The following is a 25,060-nucleotide window of genomic DNA, read 5'->3' on the forward strand; positions in this document are numbered from 1 at the left end:
CCAGAAACCCCAATTTTTTGAACGGCCAAAATTTAAATTAATTTTAACATTCTGAAAAAAAATTTCATGAAAAAATTTTTAAAAAAAAACAGCCTCAAACGCAAACACAAGGTTTTTTAAATTTAAACCTAGTAAACCAAAATTTTGACCCCAATAAACCCATTTTCAAACGTGGCCTAGTTTTTTCATAAAGGGTAATCTTTCCCCTGACCAAAATTCATAAAGGGAATAAATTTGAAAAATACAGCCCAAACACAAACCAAGGTTTTTGTTTGATTGATCTAGTGACCATTTTGACCCCAATGCCCCTTTTTCAAACCAAGCCTAAAATTTCATAAAGGGTTATAAATTTCTAAACAAAATTTCATGAAAAACATTTTAAACCCAAGAGCTGCCCCTCCATAGGAGACAAAACCCCCGATGGCATTTTGAATGAATGGGTTATGGCCGTGTTAGATTTTAAAGGCCCTTTCGCCCTACTGACCAGGGGCCCGGCACGAAAAATTTTTCGTTTTAAACTGTGGTACACTTTCCAACCCAAAATTTTTAATTTGAAAACCCCAACCATGGTTTCCCAAAGAGGGGGAAACCGGAAAACCCCCATAAGCACAAACCTTTAACAAAAAAGGTGACCTTGCCCTTTTTAGCTACGCCCTTTGGGGTCTAGCGCGCGACATTTCTTCTTACTGTGGGGTAAACATTCATGCCAAGAATTTTTAAAAAACCTCCTTGGATGACAAAAAACCCCCGGGACACACCCATAAAATCACACCCTTTTAAAACCCCTAAGTGTGCCCTTGACCTTTGACCCTACGGACCTGGTTTTTGGGCGCTGACATGTCGTCTTACTGGGGGAAACAAAACCCAACCAAAATTTAAATTTAAAAAATCCATCCATCAAAGACAAAGAAAGGCCCAACACGCCCATCAATGCACAACCTTTAAACGTCTTAAAGGGACCTTGACCTTTGAGCTAGGGCCCGGGGGTCGGGGCGCGCACGCGTCTTACGTGGTACAAAATTAAACCCAAAAGTGATTTAAAAACCCCAAACCACCAAATTTAAAAACGAAAGGAAACCGGCCCGAAAATTGGGGACAGACGACAGACCAAACAGATTGACAGACTTTTCAAAAACAATTCCTCCCTTGGGGGGGGGCATAAAAATACAGCCGCTAACCGCATACACAAGCTTTTATTGAAAAAACCCGACACAGACGCCGGACAACGAGCGATCGCAAAAACACCCTGAGCAATGCCAGGGAAAAAAAAAGGGAAACGGGGTTATGAAACCCTCCACAGTGCTTATCAGCCTTTACAGTGGACAAGGGGGTGAATTTTCAACCCAAACCCCGGGTTTGGGGGTACAAAAGAAACCAGCTTACAAAAAAGAAATTTTTAAACCAAAAAACGGCTAAGTTTAAAAAGAGGCACAATTTGAAAAATGCAAATAAATTTATTTTGGAACCTTTGCACTGAAAAGTCAGGGTCATAAACAGTGAACAAGTATGTGAAGTTTAAAACCCTTTTCCCCAAATTACAGAGATACTTCAAAACCCAAAGCGACATAAAAAAATTTAACAGAAACTGCTAATTCAAAAAGGGGCAAAATTTGAAAAAAATCCAAATAGATTTTAGGGACCTGCACATTGCTTTTCAAAATCATAAATTGTGAACAAGAGTGTGAATTTTTTAAATCCTTTCCCCCATAAGTGGAAAGTTAAAAACCCAAATTTTAAACCATACAAAAACTTAACAAAACGGCTAACCCCCCCCCCCAAAAAGGGGCATCCCGGGAAATTTTAAAAAAAAAAAAAATAAAAAATTTTTAAATTGGGACCTGCTTAGTGCTGCAGTTTGAAAATTGAAAAAGGTTGTAATTTTAAAAATCCTTTCCCCCCTAATTGGGTACGAAAACCACTTACTTTAAAAAAACCTTTAAAACCAAAAAATTTCTAATTCAAAAAAGGGGGAAAAAAATTTTAGAAAAAAAAGAAAAAATAGGGGTTAATGGAACCTGTGCAATTTAAGCTTTTTAACACAGTGAAAAAGTGTGTGAAGTTTAAAACCTTTCCCCACAATGGTTATTTGAAAAATACCCCCCCACAAAAAAAAAATTTTAACCCAAAACGGAACACGGACGCACGGTCAAGCCCAAAAGCTCAACAAACTTTGCCAGATTTGGCCCTTGGTCATAAAAATTGGGGGGAATGTTGCCCCCCCAAATTTAAAGTTTGAATCTTTTTGTAAAAAGATGGCCCAATACGTCACCTGAAATCATTGAAACTTGGGAAAAGGAAGGGGTCCTCAAAAAAAATATCTAAGCCCAAAGGGACAGGAACAACAAAGGGAAGAAATTTAACCAAAAAAAAAAAAAAAAAAAATTTCTTAAAAGGGTACAGATATGTAAAAATACGCCAAAAAATTTGGGAGGTCCCGGGCCATGAAAGTCCCACAAAAAAAAGTGGTCTGGGTTTTTTCCCCTTTACGGCCAAAAATAAAAAAGTTACTAAAAATAAGCTTTTTAAAAAGTAACGAAAAAGGGGAATTAATTAAAAAAAATTATTGTAAGTGAAAAAAAGAAGGATCGCCAAATAAATCTTTTTGACAAAAATTAAATTTCAGATCATTTTTTTTAAAATTGGGTTACGGAGATATCCCCTTTTTTTAAATTTGAAAAAAAGGGGGGTAATTTGACAAAAAAACATTCCATAATTTAAACTCCCCTGTTTGGGCTCAGTCCAACAAAATGAAAAAAATAAAATTTTTTCAAAAAGTCCTAAAAGCCCTTACTGATAAACCATTTTGATTACAATCAGGGGAGGGAAAACCCAAAAAAAAATAACCTTTAAACCTACGATTGGGTCTGGAATTTTTATGGAATCCAAGATTTATTGTTTTTTTGAAGATATTTTGGGGGGTTTGTATCCCAAAAAAACCAAAAAGAAGTCCCCTATAAGGGGTTCAAAAGCCAAAATAAGGGCCCAAAAATTTTGGGCCCTTTTAAAGGGGGCCCTAACCGGAATCCATGTGGGAAACTGGCCATTCAATAAAGGGAAAAAAAAATCTTTTGGGGGGATACAAGTTGTGGCAAGTTTGGGGAAAAAACAAAACATAAATGAAGCTGCCCAAATTTTGCGGGCAATTCCCAAAAAAAACTAATTTTTGGGCCTTTTCCCGGGGCCAAAACTCCTGGAACCCATAATGGGAATTTTGGGCCCGTTCAAGAAAAGAAAACCCAAAACTTATGGTGACACAATTTTGTGCCAGTTTTGGGAAAAAACAAATCCAAAAAAAAAACGCCATTGTGCAGACAAGGTTTAAAAAAGCTAATTTTTGGGCCCTTTTAGGGGCCCTAACCTGGAACCCAAAAAGGGGCTGGCCAGTTTAAGAAAAGGAAACCCAATCCATGGGGTACAAGTTTTGTTTCAAGTTTTGGTTAAAACAACAAATTCGATAAATTGTATCCCCCCCAAAAAGGTTTTTTGGTGAGGAAAAAACAAAAAAAAATTTAACCTAAAAAAAATTTAAAGGGTGTTTTTTTAAGAAGCAAAAAATTTTTATTAAATCAAAATCAAATTTTAAAAGAAAAAAAAAATGTTTAATTTTAAAAAGTAACATAAAAATGTAAAGATACTTGATCCCAAAAAAAGAAATTTTTTTGGAATGGGATAAGCCTTTAAATGTAATAAGCTTGCTTTTTTAAAATTTAAAAGCAGTTTTAAATTTAAATTGAGCTTTAAGAATTTAAAAGGGGGGAAATAATTTTCCCTTTTAGTGGGTTTTGGGACCAGGGGTTTTCGTTAAAAATACAATTTTACCTTAAAAGAAAGATGTCCTTAAGAGAAAACAGGAAAAAATTTTCTTTAAAATGGGTGGGGCAAGGTTTTTGCAGTCAAAACTTAACATGTTTAAGTTTGAAAATTTAAAAAAAAAACAAAAAAAACAAAAAGAATGGGAAAAAATAATTATATAGTAAATTTATTATTTTTTTAAAGGGGGGGGGGTGCGGGGGAAGGGAAGGAAAAAAAATTTCACATTTGATTATAAAAATTAATTTAAAAACAAAAAAAGAAAAAAAAAAAAAAAAAGGGTAAAAAATAAGCCGGGGGGGGGGGGGGAGATCATTAATTTGGGGGGGCATGATGTATGGAGGAGTGATTTGGGGGGCAAATTGGGATGTTTTAAATAATTTTGGGAAATTTTTTTTTTAAAAAAAAAAAATCAAAAAAGAAAAAAAAAAAAAATAAATTATTAGGGGGGGTTTGGGAAAGGGGGGGGGGTGTGACCAAGGCAAGATAAACCCGGGTAGGGCCCAACTTCACATGTTTCTAATAAATGGTCACAGAAAAAAAAGAAAAAAATTAACAAAACCCGCCCAAAAGAAGTTTTTAAGTACAAATATTTTTTATTTTTTTCTTTTTAGGGGGGGGGGGGGGGGAAAAGGATTTCTGATCAGTGGTGGGCTGACTGTAGGAGGAGGAGGTGGGAAAAGGGACAAATTGCCTGTTAAAAAATAAACAAGGAAGGTTTGAAAAAAAACAAAAAACAAAGAAAACAAAAAAAAAATTTTTTTTTTTTTGGGGGTTGGGGGAGGAGGGGGGGAGGGTTTTGGGGTGGGAGGGGGGTGACCAAGGGAAAAAAAGACGAGGGGGGTGCGAAAATTTACATTTATAATAAATTTTCACGAATAGAAAGAAAAAATTAAAAAAAAAAAACTCCAAAAATAAGTTTGTTAAATTTCAAATATAAGGATTTTTAGACAATTTTAAAGGGGAAAAAACTCTAAATTTTGTTCAAAATTTGTGTTTCACAACCACATTAAGTTTCTTTAAATTCTGTTTTAAAATTTCATATTCAAGGCAAATATTCAAAAATTTTTTAGCAGAAATTGCCCTACTATTTGACAAAAGTACCCTATATCATAGTTTTAAAACTAAAACTTTTAAGGGGCCCAAAAATCCCGGGGTTTCTTGGGCAATCTGGGCTGAAACTTGATGGGCCCCATAACCCAAAAAGGGGGAACATGTTAAAAAGTTTTTTCGAAAAAAAAAGTAAAAAAAAAATTTTTTTTTTTCTTTCTTTTTTTTTGGGTGGGGGGGGGGGGGGCCCCGGGGGGGGGTGGGTCAAGGGAAGGGGGGGACCAGGGGTTTTGGGGACACAACCCCACAAATTTACCCAAAAATTTTTATGGAAAAAAAAATAAAGAAATTTAATGAAATTCAAACCCAAATTTTTTTGTTAAAAAAATAGTGGATTTTTAAAAACAAAAAAAGGGCAATAACCAATTTTACAAAAATCCCCAAACGAAAAATTTTGTGTACCAACCACATTATGGGGTCTAAAAATTTTGTTTAAGTTTCATAGTTTTTTTAAGGGCAAATATATCAAAAGTTAGAAACAAAAAAACCCAAATTTTTGTACCCTATATAATTTAAAACTAAAACTTCTAAAAGGGGGATAACTGGTGTTTTCTTTGGGGAATCTGACTGAAACTTTACGGGCCGCAAGAACCCCATAGTGGTGAAAAATTAAAATGAAAATTTTAAAAAAATAAAAATTTCCCAACCCCTTTCCTAGATAAGGCTCCGGGCGGACGGACAAAGCCAAAACTATTCCGTCGACATTCGGGGGTAATAAAATCAAAAAAGAAAAACCCCAAACCTGCAGACAAAAATTGTTTGACGCATGCACGGGCACCCGGGCTGGGTGACAGACACGAATGAAGGGGGATCACAAAAGCTCACCTTGTCACATGTGACAGGGGAGCTAAAAAAAGATAAAAAAAAAAAATGCATCAAAACTTTTAAACCCGAAATTTTTGTAAAATGGGGCCCAAAAAACATGAAAAAATTTGGGGCAAGGGGGTTATGACCCGTGTATACGGGTTTGGGGATAATGTCAAACAAATTTTTGAAAATTTTAAACCAATCCAATTTTGTTTTTAACTGAGGGCAGAGAAAAAGGCACCAAAACTTTAATCTGAAATTTTTAAGTAAAAAGGGGCATAATTCAAAAAATATCGGTAAGAAGGGGTTTTTGGACCCTTTTGGGCATATGATGTTGGGGGATGAAGAGGAATTAAATATTTCCCAACTTTAAGCAAAACCAAAGTAATAACGAGTAAGGAGAAAAAAGAGAAAGTGCATCCAAAATTTAAACCCAAGGGGTGGACGCGGAAAGACGCCAATGCCAGGGCAGTAAACTTTCCATATACTTTTTAAAAAAAAAAATAGTCAAACTAAAAAAAAACTCCCCCCACCCAAACCCTTTTTAAAAAATATCCAAAAAATTCCCAGACCCCCTGACTTTGGGTTTTCCAGTATTATGAGTAAAAGTCCCCCCCCAAAAATTTTGTTTAGGGGGAAAATTAATAAAACAGGAAGTGTAAAAAAAACAAACCCCAGCCGGTTTTTTTTCCGGGGTTTTGGGGGTGCCTCATTCAAGTCTTCCCGGGGGCCGAAGGTTTTCCCGTTACGTTTTCTACGTTTTTCGGGGACCCCCACAAGGGGTTTTTAGATCCTCCCTGCTTATCCCAGTAAACTATACTTCAACAAAACAGGACAGAGGGTTTTTACTCATTTTAACCTGGACCAAACCAAATCAGAGTGTGCCCGAAAAAGTGAAAAGATAAAGTTTTAAAAATGGGTTTGAGCTAGTTTTTTTACTCTAAATTTAACAATTTTCAAACTTCATATAGATTTTTTAAAAAACAAAATTGCCTATTGGATAAAGATAACTTTTAAAATTTTATGAAAAAAAGACTTTTTTAAAAAAAACGAACCAATAACCTATTTTTTTACCTCAGTTTTTTAACCCTACCTTTGAGGAAAATATCACTGTAAGTGACAAAATTTCCCCGAAAAAAAACCCAAACAAAAATCTGATTTTAAAAAAGAGCTCTTTTAAAAACGAAATGCCCCCTTGATGCATTCAGAAATTTTCACATGGAACAAAATTTATTTTGGTCACGTACACAAAAGTTCTACAATTTTTGGGGCAATGTACCTTTTGCCTATTTCCCCCCAAATCAAAAGGAGTCAACTGCTGGTCCCTGAACACCTCCCCATTAAGTTTTCCCTGGTCCTAGGCCCCAAACCAAACTGGATTTTCATCCCCAAAAAAATATAACTTTTCCGGGGCACTGTGACCTTTACCTTTGGGAAACGACCTCAAAATCAATAGTGGGAAACTGGGTTTGGGCAGACTAACCCCAAACAAAAAATTCATGATCGTAGGCCCCCAAAAGTTCTTTAATTTTTCACCCGTAAACGGTTTTTAAATGTTCCGGCTCACGTGACCTTGACCTTTGGCCCACTGATCTCAAAAACAAAAGGGGACAACTGCTGCCTGACTAACACCCTAAGAACTTTCATGAACCAAAGGGCCCCAAAAAACTTTAAGTTATTGTCCGGGGAAAAGGTTTTTCGAACCCAGGGCACTTGACCTTGACCTTGACCCCTGAAACCCCAAAATTAATAAAAGGGCAACTGCTGGCATGATTAACCTCCCTAACAAAATTTTATGATCCTAGCCCAACAAACTCAAATAACCGACGGAAACGGGTTTTTTCCGTTTTCCGGGTCACTGTTACCGGACCTTTGACCTACTGAAACCCCAAAAACAAAAGGGCCCTCTGCTGGTTTTGGCCAACCCTCTATCAAATTTTCCCTTCCCCAGGGCCCCAAACCTTTTTTGAGTTAACATCCAGAAACGGATTGGTCCAAAAAACCAACAAACGACCGACCTCCCCACAACTTCAAAACAAATACCCCCCCTTCTTTGAAGGGGGGGATAATAAGAGCAAAAAACTTAAAAACAAAAAATGAAAACCCGTCCCCTTTTAAAGGGAATTCGCACCTTTTAAAGAAATTTTTTCCCACAATTTTAAAAATTTTATTAAACTTTTAATTTTCTAAACTTCAAAAAACCAGCAAATTCACAAATTTAAAAAAGGGTGGGGCCCTGGCTTGATTCTTTGCAAAACGAATTTTAAAAATTTTTACCCCACACAATTTTCCCCTAAAGGGAACTATGGGAAAATAGCAAGTTTCATAACAATTTTTGCTAATAGAAAATTTTCTACAAATTTTAAATTTTTAAAAAAGTTTTTTCAAAATCGTGATAAAAAAAGGCCTATAAAACCCGAAAAAAAAAAAAGCCCTAGGGCCGTGGGGCCTTTTTTCAAATATTTGGGCCAAGGGGTTTAAAATGAACTTCCTATTTTTAACTAATTTAAATACAATTTTTTTGAAAATTTTAACGTTTTCAGAAAAATTTTTAAAACATAATTTTTAAAATTTAAAAAATAGAGACCGTTACAAAATTTAATAAATTTAATTTCCGGGTTTCCTTTGATTCATAAACGAAATTTTCATTTTTCCCTTTCGCCCCCAAAACCCTCTTTAAACCCACGGGGGGTTTTTCCCGGGTAAATGACGGGTTTCGCCATCACTTTCGGGATTCAAAAAAGTGCAGAACTACTTAATTTTTAAACCCGCAACCTTAAGTGGGAAACCCAACCGAAATTTTTAAAACACAAGCCAAAGGGTCTTTTGGGGAGGGTTTAAAATTAAATTTAGGGGAGGACAAAGTGTGGTATGCTGCAAAAAAAAGTAACCCGAAATTTTTTCGCTGTAACAAAAAAGGCAGAAAATTTTTATCCCAAAAGTAAAAATATATGTGCTCATAGTTTTTGACCGTAAGGGGATTTTGCTTTAACAATTCACAAAAAATTTATTTAAAATTTTTTTAGTTGGGTTTTTAACTCGCACCCACCCAGTTTTAAAGGGCCCAAAAGGGGACTTTCCACTTTAAAGGTGGAGGAAGAAACCCCAGGGGCCCCCCCGTGCACAAATTTATCACGAGCGGGCACCTGGGAAAACCACCCACCTTCCTAAGCCCGCTGGATGGCTTCCCCCCTTAAGAATTCCCCCGCCCCCAAAATGAGGTTTTTTCCCAACCCCCCCGGGTGAGGGGCAAAGGTTTTTTTGTCCCAAAGACTCTAAACCCCCGGGGGCCCCGTAGGGCCCCTTTTACAAAATAAAAAGCTAATGCTAATGCCCCAAAACCAATTTTCTAATAACAAAGGGATTTTAAAAGATTAAGTCCCAAATAAAAATTTTAACCCTTTTGGTGGTGAAAACTTCCCAAAGTTAACTCTGAGCTGGGTAAATGAGGAATGCAAGTCCCCTTTTACGATCATGCTGGGCAAGTTTGCGGCCATTCTTTCAAACCAACAGTAACTCACGGATCAATGCAATCTGGCGCTCCTACAGGAAAAAAATATAATGTTCCACTATTTGCTAAAATGCCAGTGCAGGTAGAACAAACAAGCAAACTAGAAGATGCTTTTGAAGAAAAGCGCATGTCTACCCCAAAGCATAGTAGTAACAGGCAGGAAGTCAATCAAGGACATGAGCGAAAATCAAAGAGACACTGATGCTTGGCTAAGTGACCTCTACTCAGCATGTCCATTCATCCTATGAAGTATTGTTCTAGGTCTTTTGTTATAAACTGAAAATCAATACAGGTCGTCTACTGTGCAAGTCCTACCACCCTATCTGTGTCAAACGGTTGTCATGTTATTGATCAGAAACAATTTTCCATGTTATGGCTCCTGTGACCTTAACCTTTGATCAAGTGATACAAAAAATTTATATTGGTTATCTACTCTGCATGTCCAGTCATCCTATAAGTTTCAACATTCTGGTACAAGTGTTCCTCCAGTTATTGAAAGGAAACAGTTTCCATGTTCAGGCCCCTGTGACCTTGACCTTTGATGGAGTGACCCAAAAATCAGGGGTCATCTGCTAAATGCACGTTTATTCGCTTTGCATGCGCAATAAAACAGTTCTACCAAATTGATCCAACTTTTACAACAAAAGACATATTTGAATCAAAATTATTTATAGCAAAGCAGTGTTTAAATTTTGTACATCATATTACATATATTATTCAGACTGAATGTAAATAGCCGAAAAGAAATACGATTCTTTGTTGCAAAATATATATACAGTCTAATTTACCTCTCTTAACAGCCAGCCAGGGGAAACAGACAATTTGGCCACTTAAAGATGTTTTTCACAATTATTTCTAGTGGACAGAATTTTTTGTAACTTTGCATATTTATAGATTTATGTATGACAAGTTAAAATAAAAAATAAAAATAAGAGGTACCTGTGCTTCTTTTTTCAATATTCAAAGTTTATTAAGAACACCAAATCGGTATTTTTGTCTAAAGAAACAGTACATACATGTCATAATAAAACTACTGCAAACAATTATTTATTCGAAGTTTCACTCTGATGTTACTGTTTATGCATCCGAATTAATAACACCACTATATCTATGCATAAAATGTCAACATATAGATATATTAACTCAGAAAAATTAGTCTTGACAGATGTCGAAAGTATCTGAAACTGAGAAAAACACGAAGTATTTCTTAATGATATGAAAAATCTAGCAGACAGAATTTTTCCAAATTTTATATTATGTAAGCTAGAACTAAGACAAAAAAATCTAAACCAAAAAAATAATATCAACCCGTGCTTGTTTTCAAGAAAAATTAAAAAATATTCACTCCACCCACAAAAGTATTTTTTCATTACCCCATCCACCTAAAATTATGAACATTTTTTTTTCTTACAAATCAAATTGCACAATGTTATTATCAGTTCCTTAACCAATATTCTTACTCACACGCGGAATAATGCTCCTTTAAGATTGCATGCCTCTAGGTCAAATACTTTTTGAGATACGTGCTACACAAGCTTTCACATCCCACTTGGTATATATTTGACCACGTCAAGGGACATAAATCTGCTTTTATTGAGTGAACCTCAAATAAAACTTTGCATGCTGAATTTAATTCTTGTGTGGTTTTATGACTCTTGGCGCATATAATTTTGAGGTACATGCGACACAAATGTTTAGACCCTTTATGTACAATTTGACTGTCAAGGGCCATAACTCTGGTCTTACTACGTGAAATGCGGGATGGGGCACAAAAAGTATAACAACATTTTAGGAAGTCACATTTGAACTCGAAGGAGATATATCTACGTTAAGATTTTCTGGAATTTTATTTGACTTGGAGTCGGCTGCATCATTACTGTACGAAATAGTTTACTTTCAAATTGGCTGTCCACAATGTATTCGGTTCGAGCACTTCCTACAACTACTCCTCCAATAAAACACCATCACTTTTCAAGGTAAAATATGGATGCACGACCTATATTGTCAGTACATATGATATATTTTGCGCGAGTGCGCTGCATATCCGACAATTCTGAACTTTACAGTGGATATCGCTTGCTGCGCAATTGAGCTGCGCACAAAATATTGTGATGAACTCCTTTAAGCGAGGTGACCGCTGATCGGAGGGGCAGCCAGTATATATATTTATATTTCAGACTTCTGACCAGTGTTCAATCACAACTTAAGGCCCATTTCTTTTTGGTTGTACTCTTATCATTTTACCAGAATACACTGACTTGCATTTAACTTCACAATACAATCTGGCCACTTAAGCAAGGTGACCACTGATCAGAGGAGCAGCCAGTATATATATTTATATTTCAGACTTCTGACCAGAGTCCAATTATAACTTAAGGCCAGTTTCTTTTTCGTTTTACTCTTATCATTTTACCAGAATACATTGACATGCATTTAACTTCACAATACTAATGATCATCTTCGCAATCAACAATTCCAGCATGTGTTACAGTAAACAACAACAAGAGCTGTCGAAGGACAGCAACGCTCGACTATTCAACAGCCTTGTCGATTGAATGAATACGAAAGTCGAAAAAGGGGTATAATTTAAAAAAAAAAAGAAACAGGGTTATGGAACCTGCATAGTGCTTATCAGCTCATGACAGTGGACAAGTGCGTGAAGTTTCAATCCATTCCCATTAGTGGATACTGAGATACCAGCTTATATACAAAAACTTAACCAAAAATTTCTATGTTGAAAAAGGGGCATAATTTTGTAAAACAGCAAAATAAAGTTATGGGACCTGCTTTGTGCATGTCAGATCATGACAGTGAACAAGTGTGTGAAGTTTCAATCTATTCCAATTAGTGAGTACTGAGATACCATCTTACATACAAAACTTTAACCAAAAAATTCTAAGTGGAAAAAGGGGCATAATTTTGTAAAAAAGCAAAATAGAGTTATGGAACCTCTGCAATGTAAGTCAGTTTATCACAGTGAATAAGTGTGTGAAGTTTCATTCCATTCCTACAAGTGGTTACTGAGATACCAGCTTACATACAAAACCTTAACCAAAAATTTCTAAGTCAAAAAAGGGACATAATTTTGTAAAAAAGCAAAATAGAGTTATGGAACCTGTGCAATTTAAGTCAGTTTATCACAGTGAATAAGTGTGTGAAGTTTCAATCCATTCCCACAAGTGGTTGCTGAGATACCAGCTTACATACAAAAACTTAACCAAATCGGGACGCGGACGCCGACGCCGACGCATGGGCGAGTCCAATAGCTCTACTATTCTATGAATAGTCGAGCTAAAAACTGTCATTTTCGCATTTTCGGTAAGGGGAAACTACTCTACGTGCTTTTTGTCAAGGTTAAAATCTAAGATCGCCGTTACATTCCGTAAAATATCAAGTGGTTTATATTTCTTTCAAAACAAAATTTTAATAGTATTTGAGAAAGAAATATAAATCAAAGGCCTGAATGGCCTGAGTCGGCTAATGATTGATGTACTGACAGTATAGTCTACCAGTTTCAGTTTGTTTTTAGTTTTTTTCTTAAAATTTCATAACACAGCTCGATATATACCCAAAATATTATATCCAGATACGATTACACTTTTCTCCAGTTTGAACAATATATTTTACAAATTGTGATGATACGAAGACATTTAGCAGCAATTGGCAGTATCTGACATTGAAGTTTACGGTTAAATTACCTCTTATTTAAATCTTTTCATAAAAAAGTTGTTTCGTTTCGTCAAAGCAGCCAAACATAGACGATCTACTTTCGATTTCAAAAGCTACAAGAAAATACAATTTGATGTTTCGCCGATTTGTTTATTTCTCGAAAAATAAGAATTAAAATCATTTTTAATATCAGTAGTAACTAAACAAACCAGTAAGAGCTTCTTCTTCCGATAATTTATCCGTTTACTGACTGTAAAATTCAACCCACGCAAAGTTTATAGAAATCATACGATGCGTGTTTACGTTCAATGTGGGAGAATTAAGGCTGATTGGCTATGTTACCTAACGCATCCAGACGATTCAGATTTTGTTTTTAAAAAAGCACTCTGTGCGTTTCTGTAATTTTATATACGTTTTTATACGCTTAGAAATTATTAGACATGCGTATTTGCATTATTTCTATACGTAATTTACGCTAATACGCATCTTATCTGGAGCCCTGTGGAACTATTTTTTGTCTTTCGCTGGATGTTACCCAAGCTTTGTAAGCCTGCGCAATTCTTAAAATGCACATTTATGCTTAATGAGTTACATTCGAGTATTGCACAATTACAAGTCATAAATATGACAGATTACATCGTATATTGGTCATAGCAAGGGGAATTGACACAACTTATCTTCATTCATGCAGTGAACTGTTTGAAGTTTGAGAAATCTAATGGAACTACATCCCTTCACTGTGTTATTTGGTCCATTTAGAGAATCTTTGGATAGCAAGGACTCGTCAAAAGGCTTTCAGCCTTTAGCCGACTCAAAAAAATCACAAATATGTTGACACTAATTAAAGATCGAGTATTATCTTTTACCGAGATCAAACTGTGAATAACAAAATTGACACCAAGTGACATGCTAATTGCAGATAATTACTGGCCATTTGATCATAACAAACAAGAGGGCCAAGATGGCCCTAGGTCGCTCACCTGTGTAACACAATAACAGTGTAAACATGTTTTACCTAGTGATTACATGGTAACAAATATTCTGACCAATTTTTAGTAAGATTGGACCAAAAAACGTGGCATCTTGAGTGTAAACAAGAGCTCCGCCAAGCGGGGCAATATACGCCCGAAGGATTACATCACAGGATGGGAGCAAAATTTAAAGAACTTGACTGTTGTAGCCCGAAGGAGTGGAACAACAAATGGAAAACTTCAAAAAACAAACCTAAGTCCATAAAAAAATACTCAAAGTCCACAACAAAAATCCTTATCAGGTACAGGTATGTAAAAATATACCTAAAAATTAAAGGTACCAAGTTTCATCAAAATCCCTCCATGCATGAAGACGATATGCTCTGGACAAAGTCTGTGGACGCCGCCCACCCGCCCGCCAGGGACCTTGCCATAATACGTCCTGTTTTAAACAGGCGTATAAAAATCGAAGGGGCGTCACAGACTGACCATTGGGAAGGGGCGACCATTAGGAGGGGTTAGACTACTTTGCTTTAGTTTAAGATAACATTTTTTGATTTTGATGACATCATTTTTTCAAATTAAATGATACTTGGCCAGTGGCAATAATATTTCTTAAAATACACTGGCTTATGACAAAGCATGCATAGTCTTGAAATGAATGAATCTGATTCTCAATCTGATTATGACATTGAGGACTAATGATATAACAGTGATGTTTTGAAAATTATGTCTGTGTCAGTATATTGTGCCAACCATAAATGTTTTCTCAATTTTCCTGTTAAATATATTCATCAATATGCCTAATGACTCGAGTTTCATGTTTCAGAAAAGCTAAAATCGCTGGCAACCCCCAACAGGGGACACTGTCCCCCTGACCCTTACTGGGGAAGGACCCCCACACCTCCCTTCTATTTTTCGAGATTATCCTGCAACAGAGGTCATCTTGTCCATAAGGCCTATCACTCTATGAAGCTTCTTCTGAATTATGGTCTAGTGGATAAGGTTTCATCTTACCTGAAGGACAAAGGTTTAAAGTCATCGAAATCAGTATCGGAACCCTTCCATATATATACATGACAAACTGAGTTAATGTTTTTCCTGGAAAATGGACTAGACAGTAATTCATTTCAAGTTTTTCAACCATTTTAAATGAGAAATCATTATTTTGCTGGGACTATAAAATCTCTGTTGACTATGTTGTTTTATCAATACATGTAACTAAATTTCTAAACAGGTACAAAATAATATATATATATTTAGTTCATCTTTGAAGTTCAAAAAGTCCACAAAAAGCCAACAGAAGACTATAATCCTGTTCCTAAACATATGACCATGACTTATTACCTTTTGTATTCAGAAATTTTGAAAACTGAATTGGTCTTTGAAGAAATTACATCCCACTACACTTCAATCTGCACCACTTAACCCATCATATTTCTACATAGTACAGTGGTCTACCTATCCACTGTCAACTAAATGCCCTCTTCTTTAACGAGGAGTAGGGAAAGAGATGGGCATTATGTTTACACAGGAAGATGATCATCCATCAATACTAATAGCTCAAACTCAGGGAAGCTAAAATATAAATGTCAACCAAAACAGAGGATTCATATGCCCTACCAGTTGTTCTTTATCATGTTCAACTTTCAGTCTTTTCTGCTCTTCCTTCTCTATCAGATTTCTGCAAACATGAAACATAAATTTTTCAACATAATTCATCAAAAAAAACAGTCCTTACAATTTATCTTGATAGTCTGGCAGTTTGGTCTGAAAACTAAACATTTTTAATTATCAGTCAGTGCAAAGACCAATATATCTACTATTTAAAATATTTGTTCATATATATATTATGATTTATATTATATATAAAATGTAACAGGAGAGCCATGATGGCAATACTGTTTGCCAAAGTTTCACACCTCAATCAGATATAACAAAACTATTACCCAACAATAACAATCCCCTACTCTGAGGGGCATTTGTCATGTATTTGCTGCCATGGGAGCTATGTTTTTTAAAATTTTGGAACTAAATAGTGAGTGAAGTATTGACATGCAATAGTAAAACCACAATAGCCCAGGGCTTTTCACCCGGAAATTTGGAAGAGGCCCTGGCTTTTTACATTGGGAAATAAATGCGCGATAATTGCCCATTTTGGAAAAAAAGCTTTTCACTGAAAGATGTGTACTAGTGTATAAATTTGAATAGTAAAAACTATTTTCAACTTTAATAAATTTAATTTTTACAGCACTTTTTTTTTTAGACGTTAAAATTCACAATTCAATATATCTTTAAAAACAAAGGGTTATGTTGTCAGCCACTATTTGTCAAACTGAGGCTTTTTGAGCATATATTCCAGACTTTCTGAAATTTTCACTGTAGCCACTTCTATGTAATGATTTAGTTTTATAAGCTGTTTCTTTGGCGGTATTATTACTGTACCCTCAATTTTACAGTGTTTTTTACTCCACAGTCGAACAATGCAGGGGTTCCATTTGACCCAGAATCCCAGGTCCAGACCCGGGAGATTTTCAAAAGATGCTCAAAGGACCGGGCATGATACTTGCCTGTGCGTCACTCTGACCAAGGGCATTTTAAATTTAATTCCTTTCATAATCCTTCCTCTTATCATTCATTTCCTACAATAAAACTGTGTCCACAATAAACAGGTGTATTCAAAATAAACACTCACGGTCACTGAAAGCATGTATATGAAACTCCAATACACTAATATAATAATATGCAGCAAGGTATGGAAGGCGGAGTTAAATCACCTTTGACAAGTGATCTCAATGCCATCCTGCTTTTGATCTTCTTCTAGATCCTGTCCTTTATGTAGACATGCCTCGCCGATTTTTTTATCAGCAAGTAACGTCATGCCGAGTGCACATAGGTAACCAGAATCAATGAAGTGTTAAAGTTAATTGATAAAGCTTATTGATCCAGAGTGCTGGGTCCGGACTCCTGTATTTTGGAAAAGGACCAGGCCCTTCCCCAGCCGCATAAGGCGCCGCGCTACCGCGGCGCTTAAAACACGAAACACAGCTTCCCGCAGCGCTTAATTATCCTGCGCGGTGCCTCAATTATTAGCGCAGCGTCTTAAATCAGTAAGCGATTTCATCCCTGTGAGATACCTCAGGTAAATATCGATCGGGGAAGTTTATGAATACACAGTGTAGCTAGCTGTTTACCGTGTACTGATAAGGGTTTAAAGATGACACGTGTTGATGAAAGTCTGTGTTTTCACAAGTTAACTGGAGCAGGAGTGATTGGATTATAATTAGTTAAAGATTATAATTAGTCTATGCAACGAAATGGGATAACTGCTGATGACGGCATGCATGGGTAAGTTAATTGTTATCGAGTAATAATTAGCACAGAAAGGCAACTGTATTAAAATGACCAGTGATTCTTTGACTGAAGTTTGAAATCATTGTTCCGGATGAACTGAAGCAAACTTTTTCGAGGATGTTTAATTACCATTGTTTAAGATGCTATTAATTTCTAAATATTAAACTTTATCTACTATGATATTTTTGTTTCACTTTGCTTTTGTATCTCTCAAAGTAAACATGAAAAGACCAAATGATACAAGTTTCAGTGGAATAACAAAATTTAGGGCAGGTTACCCAACCATCGTTCCTGGGAAAGACCAGTTCCAAATAAGCAACTGCCTACTTTCTCACGTAAAGAACCGGGCTAGTCGGTAAAAGGGATGAATGAATTCTCTTCTGCTGTATTTCATGGAAGTCAATATTTCTATGCTAAATAAACATTGATTTATTTATTTACTGACTATATTTACAGCATCATGTATGGTCCAAAGAATTTTAGAAGAAAAAAAAACAACAAGAAACTTATCAACAACAAAAAAGTTATGATTCATTTTGTCAAGTCATTGAAACATGTCATTGTAACTTCTGTTTCATTTCAGGCTCTTTCATCACTCTTCTCCCTTGAAGAAGACCGGGCGGTTATTGAATGGGCACAGGCGAATCTTAGCCACCCTTACCACAGATGAACACTTTGAGCACCATGGAGTGGATTGTTGGTAATCTGTCCGAGTCTCACCCGAACCTGAGCAAAGTCGCTACAGTGGGACTGCTTCTACCAACCTCCACAGCTGGTGTGTATACATGTTCTTTCTGAAACTTGCTGCTTGCAGTAAAATACATAGTTAAACTTGAAATACAGAACCTGCTTCTGTGTGTATAAAAGCTGCATGTGTTGTTAACACCCACAAATATTTAACAGAAATACTGTTGCAATTCATTGTGCAGAAGAACACAAGATAAATGTCAAATCTTAGGAACTTTTACAATATAATCCATCCTTGGTTATCCTTGCTCTGGGAAAAATAACAAATACTTTTTTGTACTTTCAGATTGTGAGAGAGGTTTTCAGCAGTTGAATGTGTAAAGACCACCCACATTCACCGGTGAGCATGAAGTGCTTAATGCCTTACTCATGGTGTCCATGCAGGGACAAAAACTGAATGACTTTAATTTCAGTGGTGCAGTAAAGGAATGGCACAGAGCCAAAGACATACACTTACCGGTATATGAAAACAAAAATGCCTATGTGTTGTTAGTGTTAGTACAAAGACAAAGAAGTGGAAGGACATATGTGTTGTTCGAAAATACATATAAAAGAAGTGGGCAGCTGTCATGTCTGTGTAGTGTATATGATATATTGATGGTTATATGATTATGTAACAAGAGGACCATGATGGTCCTGAATCGCTCACCTCTTCCCACATGACCCAGTTTTGAGTATGACGTCGTTTTTTCTATTATTTGACATAGTGACCTAGTTTTTGAGCTCATGTGACCCAGTTTTGAACCTGACCTAGATATTATCAAGATAAAAATTCTGACCAATTTTCAGGAAGATCCATTGAAAAATATGGTCTCTAGAGAGGTCACAAGGTTTTTCTACTATTTGACCTATTGACCTAGTTTTCAAAGGTACGTGACCCTGTTTTGAACTTTACCTAGATATCAAGGTGAACATTATCACTAATTTTCATGAAGATCTCATGAAAAATATGGCCTCTAGAGAGGTCACAAGGTTTTTCTATTTTTATACCTACTGGCCTAGTTTTTGACCGCACGTGACCCAGTTTCGAAACTGACCTAGATATCATCAAGGTGAACATTCAGATCAATTTTCATGAAGATCCATTGAAAAATATGGCCTCTAGAGAGGTCAAAAGATTTTTCTATTTTAGACCTACTGACCTACTTTTGACCGCAGTTGACCCAGTTTCAAACCTGACCTAGATATCATCAAGATGACCATTCAGACCAACTTTCATACAGATCCCATGAAAGGTATGGCCCTCTAGAGAGGTCACAAGGTTTTTTTATTATTTGACCTACTGCCCTAGTTTTTTATGGCACGTGACCCAGTTTCAACCTTGACCTAGATATCATCAAGGTGAACATTCTGACCAATTTTCATGAGATCCATTCAAGGGTATGGCCTCTAGAGAGGTCACAAGGTTTTTCTATTTCAGACCTACTGACTAGTTTTTGATCGCAGTTGACCCAGTTTCAAACTTGACCTATATATCATCAAGATAAACATTCAGACCAACTTTCATACAGATCCCATGAAAAATATGGCCTCTAGAGAGGTCACGTTTTTTCATTATTTGACCTACTGACCTACTTTTTGATGGCACGTGACCCACTTTCGAAATTGACTTAGTTATCATCAAGATGAACATTCTGACCAATTTTTATGGAGATCCATTCACAAGTATGGCCTCTAGAGAGGTCACAAGGTTTTTCTATTTTTAGACCTACTGACCTAGTTTTTGACACGCACATGACCCATGTTTCGAACTTGACCTAGATATCATCAAGATGAACATTCAGACCAACTTTCATATAGATCCATGAAAAATATGGCCTTTAGAAAGGTCACAAGGTTTTTCTATTATTTGACCTACTGACCTAGTTTTGACGGCACGTGACCCACTTTCGAACTTGACCTAGATGTCATCAAGATGAACATTCAGACCAACTTTCATACAGATCCCATGAAAAAATATGGCCTTTAGAGAGGTCACAAGGTTTTTCTATTATTTGACTACTGACCTAGTTTTGATGGCACGTGACCCACTTTCAAACTTGACCTAGATATCATCAAGGTGAACATTCTGACCAATTTTCATGAAGATCTCATGATATATATGGCCTCTAGAGAGGTCACAGGTTTTTCTATTTTTAGACCTACTGACCTACTTTTGACCGCACGTGACCCAGTTTCGAACTTGACCTAGATATCATCAAGATGAACATTCTGACCAACTTTCATACAGATCCCATGAAAAATATGGCCTTTAGAGAGGTCACAAGGTTTTTCTATTATTTGACCTACTGCCCTAGTTTTTGACGGCACGTGACCCACTTTCGAACTTGACCTAGATATCATCATGATGAACATTCAGACCAACTTTCATACAGATCCCATGAAAAATATGGCCTCTAGAGAGGTCACAAGGTTTTTCTATTATTTGACCCACTGACCTAGTTTTTGACGGCACGTGACCCACTTTCGAACTTGACCTAGGTATCATCAAGGTGAACATTCTGACCAATTTTCATGAAGATCTCATGAAATATATGGCCTCTAGAGAGGTCACAAGGTTTTTCTATTTTTAGACCTACTGACCTAGTTTTGACCGCACGTGACCCAGTTTCGAACTTGACCTAGATATCATCAAGATGAACATTCAGACCAACTTTCATACAGATCCCATGAAAAATATGGCCTTTAGAGAGGTCACAAGGTTTTTCTATTATTTGACCTACTGACCTAGTTTTTGATGGCACGTGACCCAGTTTCGAACTTGACCTAGATATCATCAAGGTGAACGTTCTGACCAATTTTCATGAAGATCTTGTGAAATATATGGCCTCTAGAGAGGTCACAAGGTTTTTCTATTTTTAGACCTACTGACCTAGTTTTTGACGGCACGTGACCCAGTTTCGAACTTGACCTAGATATCATCAATTTGAACATTCTGACCAACTTTCATAAAGATCCCATGAAAAATGTGACCTCTAGAGTGGTCACAAGCAAAAGTTTACGGACTGACGCACGCACGCACGGACGGACGACGGACACCGCGCGATCACAAAAGCTCACCTTGTCACTTTGTGACAGGTGAGCTAAAAATGTAAAAGTAATGAAATACATGTTGTTGTGTTTTTTTGCATATGGTATACTTAAAAAAGCACCATTTGGGTTCGATTTTTAAAAAAAAAAAAATCGATCACCGAAGGGGAAACCCCTCCCGCACCCACCCCTTATCCCGCCACGCAAACTTTACCCCAGCACCTTAAAAAATTTCTGGGGAAGGGCCTGAGGACCCTTCAAAATTTGGACCAAAGGGTCCTGGGACTCTTGGGTTTTCAGGTCTGGTAAACCCCTGACAATGACCTCTGATTTTCTTTTGATACTGTCACACATTTGATAGATTTACTGTAGTGACATTTTGGGAAAAAAAATTCAACCGGAAGTAAACACCAAAAGACGAATTAAATTTATCTCCCCTGAAACACTGACTAAAATCAATGCCACAGAACATAAACGGACAAGACTGGTAATGCTAACACGTGGTACTGTGAGCTGTTAGGCTAGCTATAGTGCGACAAAAAATCAATACCAGAGAAACACTTCCGGAAATACTAGAATGTAAAAAAAATCTAAACCATTTGGGAAATAATACCTTGCATTTCCGGAAGTGTTCCTACCATAGTTGGGAAAAAAATCGAGAAGTGATTGAATATCGGCCTCTGTTAAATAAGGATGAAAAGCCCTGAATACTCAGCAGCTATTAACCAAAGTATCTTTTTCTGTCAATATGGTCAATGATGTATAGTCAAATAGTTAAGCTTACAATTAACTTTCATAGTATTAAAATGGATTTTTGTTACATGCGGGACATACTTAGTCTTAAGAAACTTTCAGTATGTTTAAGCTCATATCTGAACATAAACAAGAGCTGTCCGTAAGACAGCCAAGCTCGACTATTCGAAATATTGTCACAGAAGCAGGAAATTATTACCCAAAATGTTAAATATCGAAAGAGTTTTAAGTTCGAAACGAGACATAATTTGACCAAAATGCATATCAGAGTTATGGGACTTGATGCTATCAACTAGTTTAATAACCCCGAAGAAACATGTTAAGTTTCAATTCCATATCTGCATTAGTTTTGGAGATAGTAACTTGCATGTAAAACTTTAACCAGAATTTTCTAAGTCCAAAAGGGGGCATAATTTGCTCAAAATACATGTTAAGAGTTATGGAACTTGACCCAGTGAGGTTGGTAACTGACCTAGAAAAAGAATAAATAAGTTTCAAAGCTATATGCCTTTTGGTAATAGCTGTATGTACTTGCACGCAAAACTTTAACCAGGATTTTCTAAGTCCAAAAGGGGGCATAATTTTCTCAAAATACATGTCAGAGTTATGGGACTTGACCCAATGAGGTAGGTAATTGATCTAGAAAAAGAAAAAATAAGTTTCAAATCAATATGCCTTTTAGTAATAGCTGTATGTACTTGCACGCAAAACTTTAACCAAAATTTTCTAAGTACGAAAGGGGGCATAATTTGGCCAAAAGGAAGGTCAGAGTTATGGGACTTGGTGCTATCAACTAGTTTTATAACCACGAAGACACATGTGAAGTTTCAATTCAATATCTGCATTAGTTTTGGGATAGTAACTTGCATGTAAAACTTTAACCAGAATTTTCTAAGTCCAAAAGGGGGCATAATTTGCTCAAAATACATGTTAGAGTTATGGAACTTGACCCAGTGAGGTTGGTAATTGACCTAGAAAAAGAATAAATAAGTTTCAAAGCTATATGCCTTTAAATGATAGCTGTATGTACTTGCATGCAAAAACTTAACCAAGGTGTGACGCAGACGCCAGGGTGAGTAGAATAGCTAGACTATTCTTCGAATAGTCGAGCTAAAAATGTACAAATGGGAATGGAAACACTGCATGGAACCTGCAATTTTTGTTTAAAAGCATATAAAATATATGAAACAACTGAATCAATACCTGGCATGTTTTAGTTTAGCATCAAGTGCCTTGTTGTCCGATTCCAGTGTGATCATTTTCCCCCTAACACGATGTAGTTCATCCTCTGAAGTGGCCCATTGTCTTCTACAAGACTGCTGGTTCTCCACAAACATTTTAAATTCTACAAAATCATTAATCATATCTTTATAAATTCAACATTACTTGGACATGTTGTAACAATTTCATATTCTCTAAAGTGAACTTTACTTCCAACAAGAGCAAAAAAAGCCTGCTGTTCAATTAAAATACATAACAATTATTAACAGCACTATGAATGTTAACAAAAACACTTTAAAGTAATCATGTTTAATATATACTTATTGTTCAGTAATTTACATTTTTGAGAACACAGATCTGCACTATTTCATTACTGGCCAAAGCATGCAGTCTTTGCATTTAGTCTGTATAAAAATATATATATATATAAAATAACCTGGCTCTATTCCAGCTGTTAGAACCTTTGCATTTCTCATCAGCTCGTCAAAGGCTGCCATCAGGCTCAACTTGGAATCCATCTGAAAACATCTTGTTTTATATTTCAATTTCTAATGAGAGGTTCTAGTTTTAAGTTGTAACAGTTTTCACACAATTCCCACAGAAGTGAAAAACAAGAGGGTCATGATAACCCTATATCACTCACCTGTTCAACTTGGCCCACATGACCCAGTTTCAAACTCGGCCTAGAAATCATCAAGATAAACATTCTGTGAAAGTTTGTATCATATCAAAGCATAAATGAAACCTTCTATATAGTTGAAAGGATGAAATGGAAATTTATGAAATGGAAATTTATACAATAATCTATGTCTAAATGCAAAAACTATCAACCTATCCTCCAGAGTCTCTACAAGGCCCGGCAGTCGCGTTTTGCCAGCTACTGACGGTTGTACTGCCGGCTACTTTTCTAAAACTGAACAAAAAAATAACTTCAAAATATAAAGTAATAACCCGAAATTTATTGTCAAATACATGTGTATGTGTTATTTGCATGCTGACATCACGGGTAGTTGGTTTCCCATGTCAGTGAATTGCGCACGATCTTTACGCATAAATTTATTTTTAATCAGTCTTGCCACATGACTAGCACTGACGAATTGTTTTTAACAGATTTTTTTGACGTTGATAACTCTGGTTTAGAGACAGAGTATGACTCTAACTTTTGATGTGATGTCACAAATAAATTCTTTAGAGGAATTATGTCTTTTTTGTATAAAAAATATATGTAAACAGAGCAATGAAAAATGCCTAAAATACAGCAGATCGCACCATTTTAAACCTTCAATTTAAAAATTTCCAGGGAAGAACCCCGAACCCCCCTCACTGGATCCACAGACTACTTTTCTTTCATCACTGCCTACAGTGCTTTAGGGTATAGAGGATTTTAGGGTGCAGAGGATAAGTCAAAATCTGCGCATATATGTAAACAATGGCATGTAGAGAAAAGCACATGAATTTCTATTAAAACTTAAAAGCTGAACGTTTTGAAAATAAGGGCTGTTTTTCTCTCCGATATATATAGAAAATAACTACTAAATTGCATTTCTTTAAATTGGAATGCAAAAATAAATAGTTGAATGTCCGCTATACCCTAAAGCGCTGCTGTACTTCAAAATTTAGGCAGAGCCACTAACTAAAGCTACGATAAATACTGAAGAATTTGTACCGGGTGGGGAAAATCAATGGCAAATAAACAAAAAAAAAACTATATTTTCAAACAGGTTTTTAACGGAAAACACTTCGATATTACATCAATACCAAGTTAAGACATAATAAGAATTACAATTACTTACTTTCCGTTTCATTACGCTTGTTTTATTGTCAGTATTGCATAGAAATTTCGATTAGTAGAGCAAACTTCGCCTTCCCGGTTGTTGATTTGAACACAAAAACGTAATAACCAATCAGATTATTTGATTTCTGAATCATCGGTAACTTCCGTGAATGTACGGCGATTTCCGGAAATACCAAATTTAGAGCAGAGGAGAACTGCAAAGATAAAAGGTAAGCAAAAGAATTTTAAAAATGAGAAAATTAACCAATTTGGTACACAACTATTGCAAATCAATAGCTGTAA

General features: G+C 36.1%; 1 protein-coding gene across 1 annotated transcript; it reads right to left on the reverse strand.

Annotated features, from left to right (window-relative positions):
• Positions 1 to 9,228: 9,228 nt before the first annotated feature.
• LOC128546788 (rac GTPase-activating protein 1-like) lies at positions 9,229 to 24,991 on the reverse strand. The gene is made up of 5 exons (XM_053518120.1): positions 24,777 to 24,991; positions 23,420 to 23,501; positions 22,966 to 23,107; positions 15,502 to 15,562; positions 9,229 to 9,270 (listed from the first exon to the last, which is right to left on the reverse strand). The coding sequence occupies exons 1-5, from the start codon at positions 24,786 to 24,788 to the stop codon at positions 9,229 to 9,231; spliced, it is 339 nt and encodes a 112-aa protein (XP_053374095.1). The 5' UTR covers positions 24,789 to 24,991.
• Between the last annotated feature and the right edge of the window lie 69 nt (positions 24,992 to 25,060).

This window comes from Mercenaria mercenaria, chromosome 11 (genome assembly GCF_021730395.1).
Source record: "Mercenaria mercenaria strain notata chromosome 11, MADL_Memer_1, whole genome shotgun sequence".
NCBI classification, from domain to species: domain Eukaryota; kingdom Metazoa; phylum Mollusca; class Bivalvia; order Venerida; family Veneridae; genus Mercenaria; species Mercenaria mercenaria.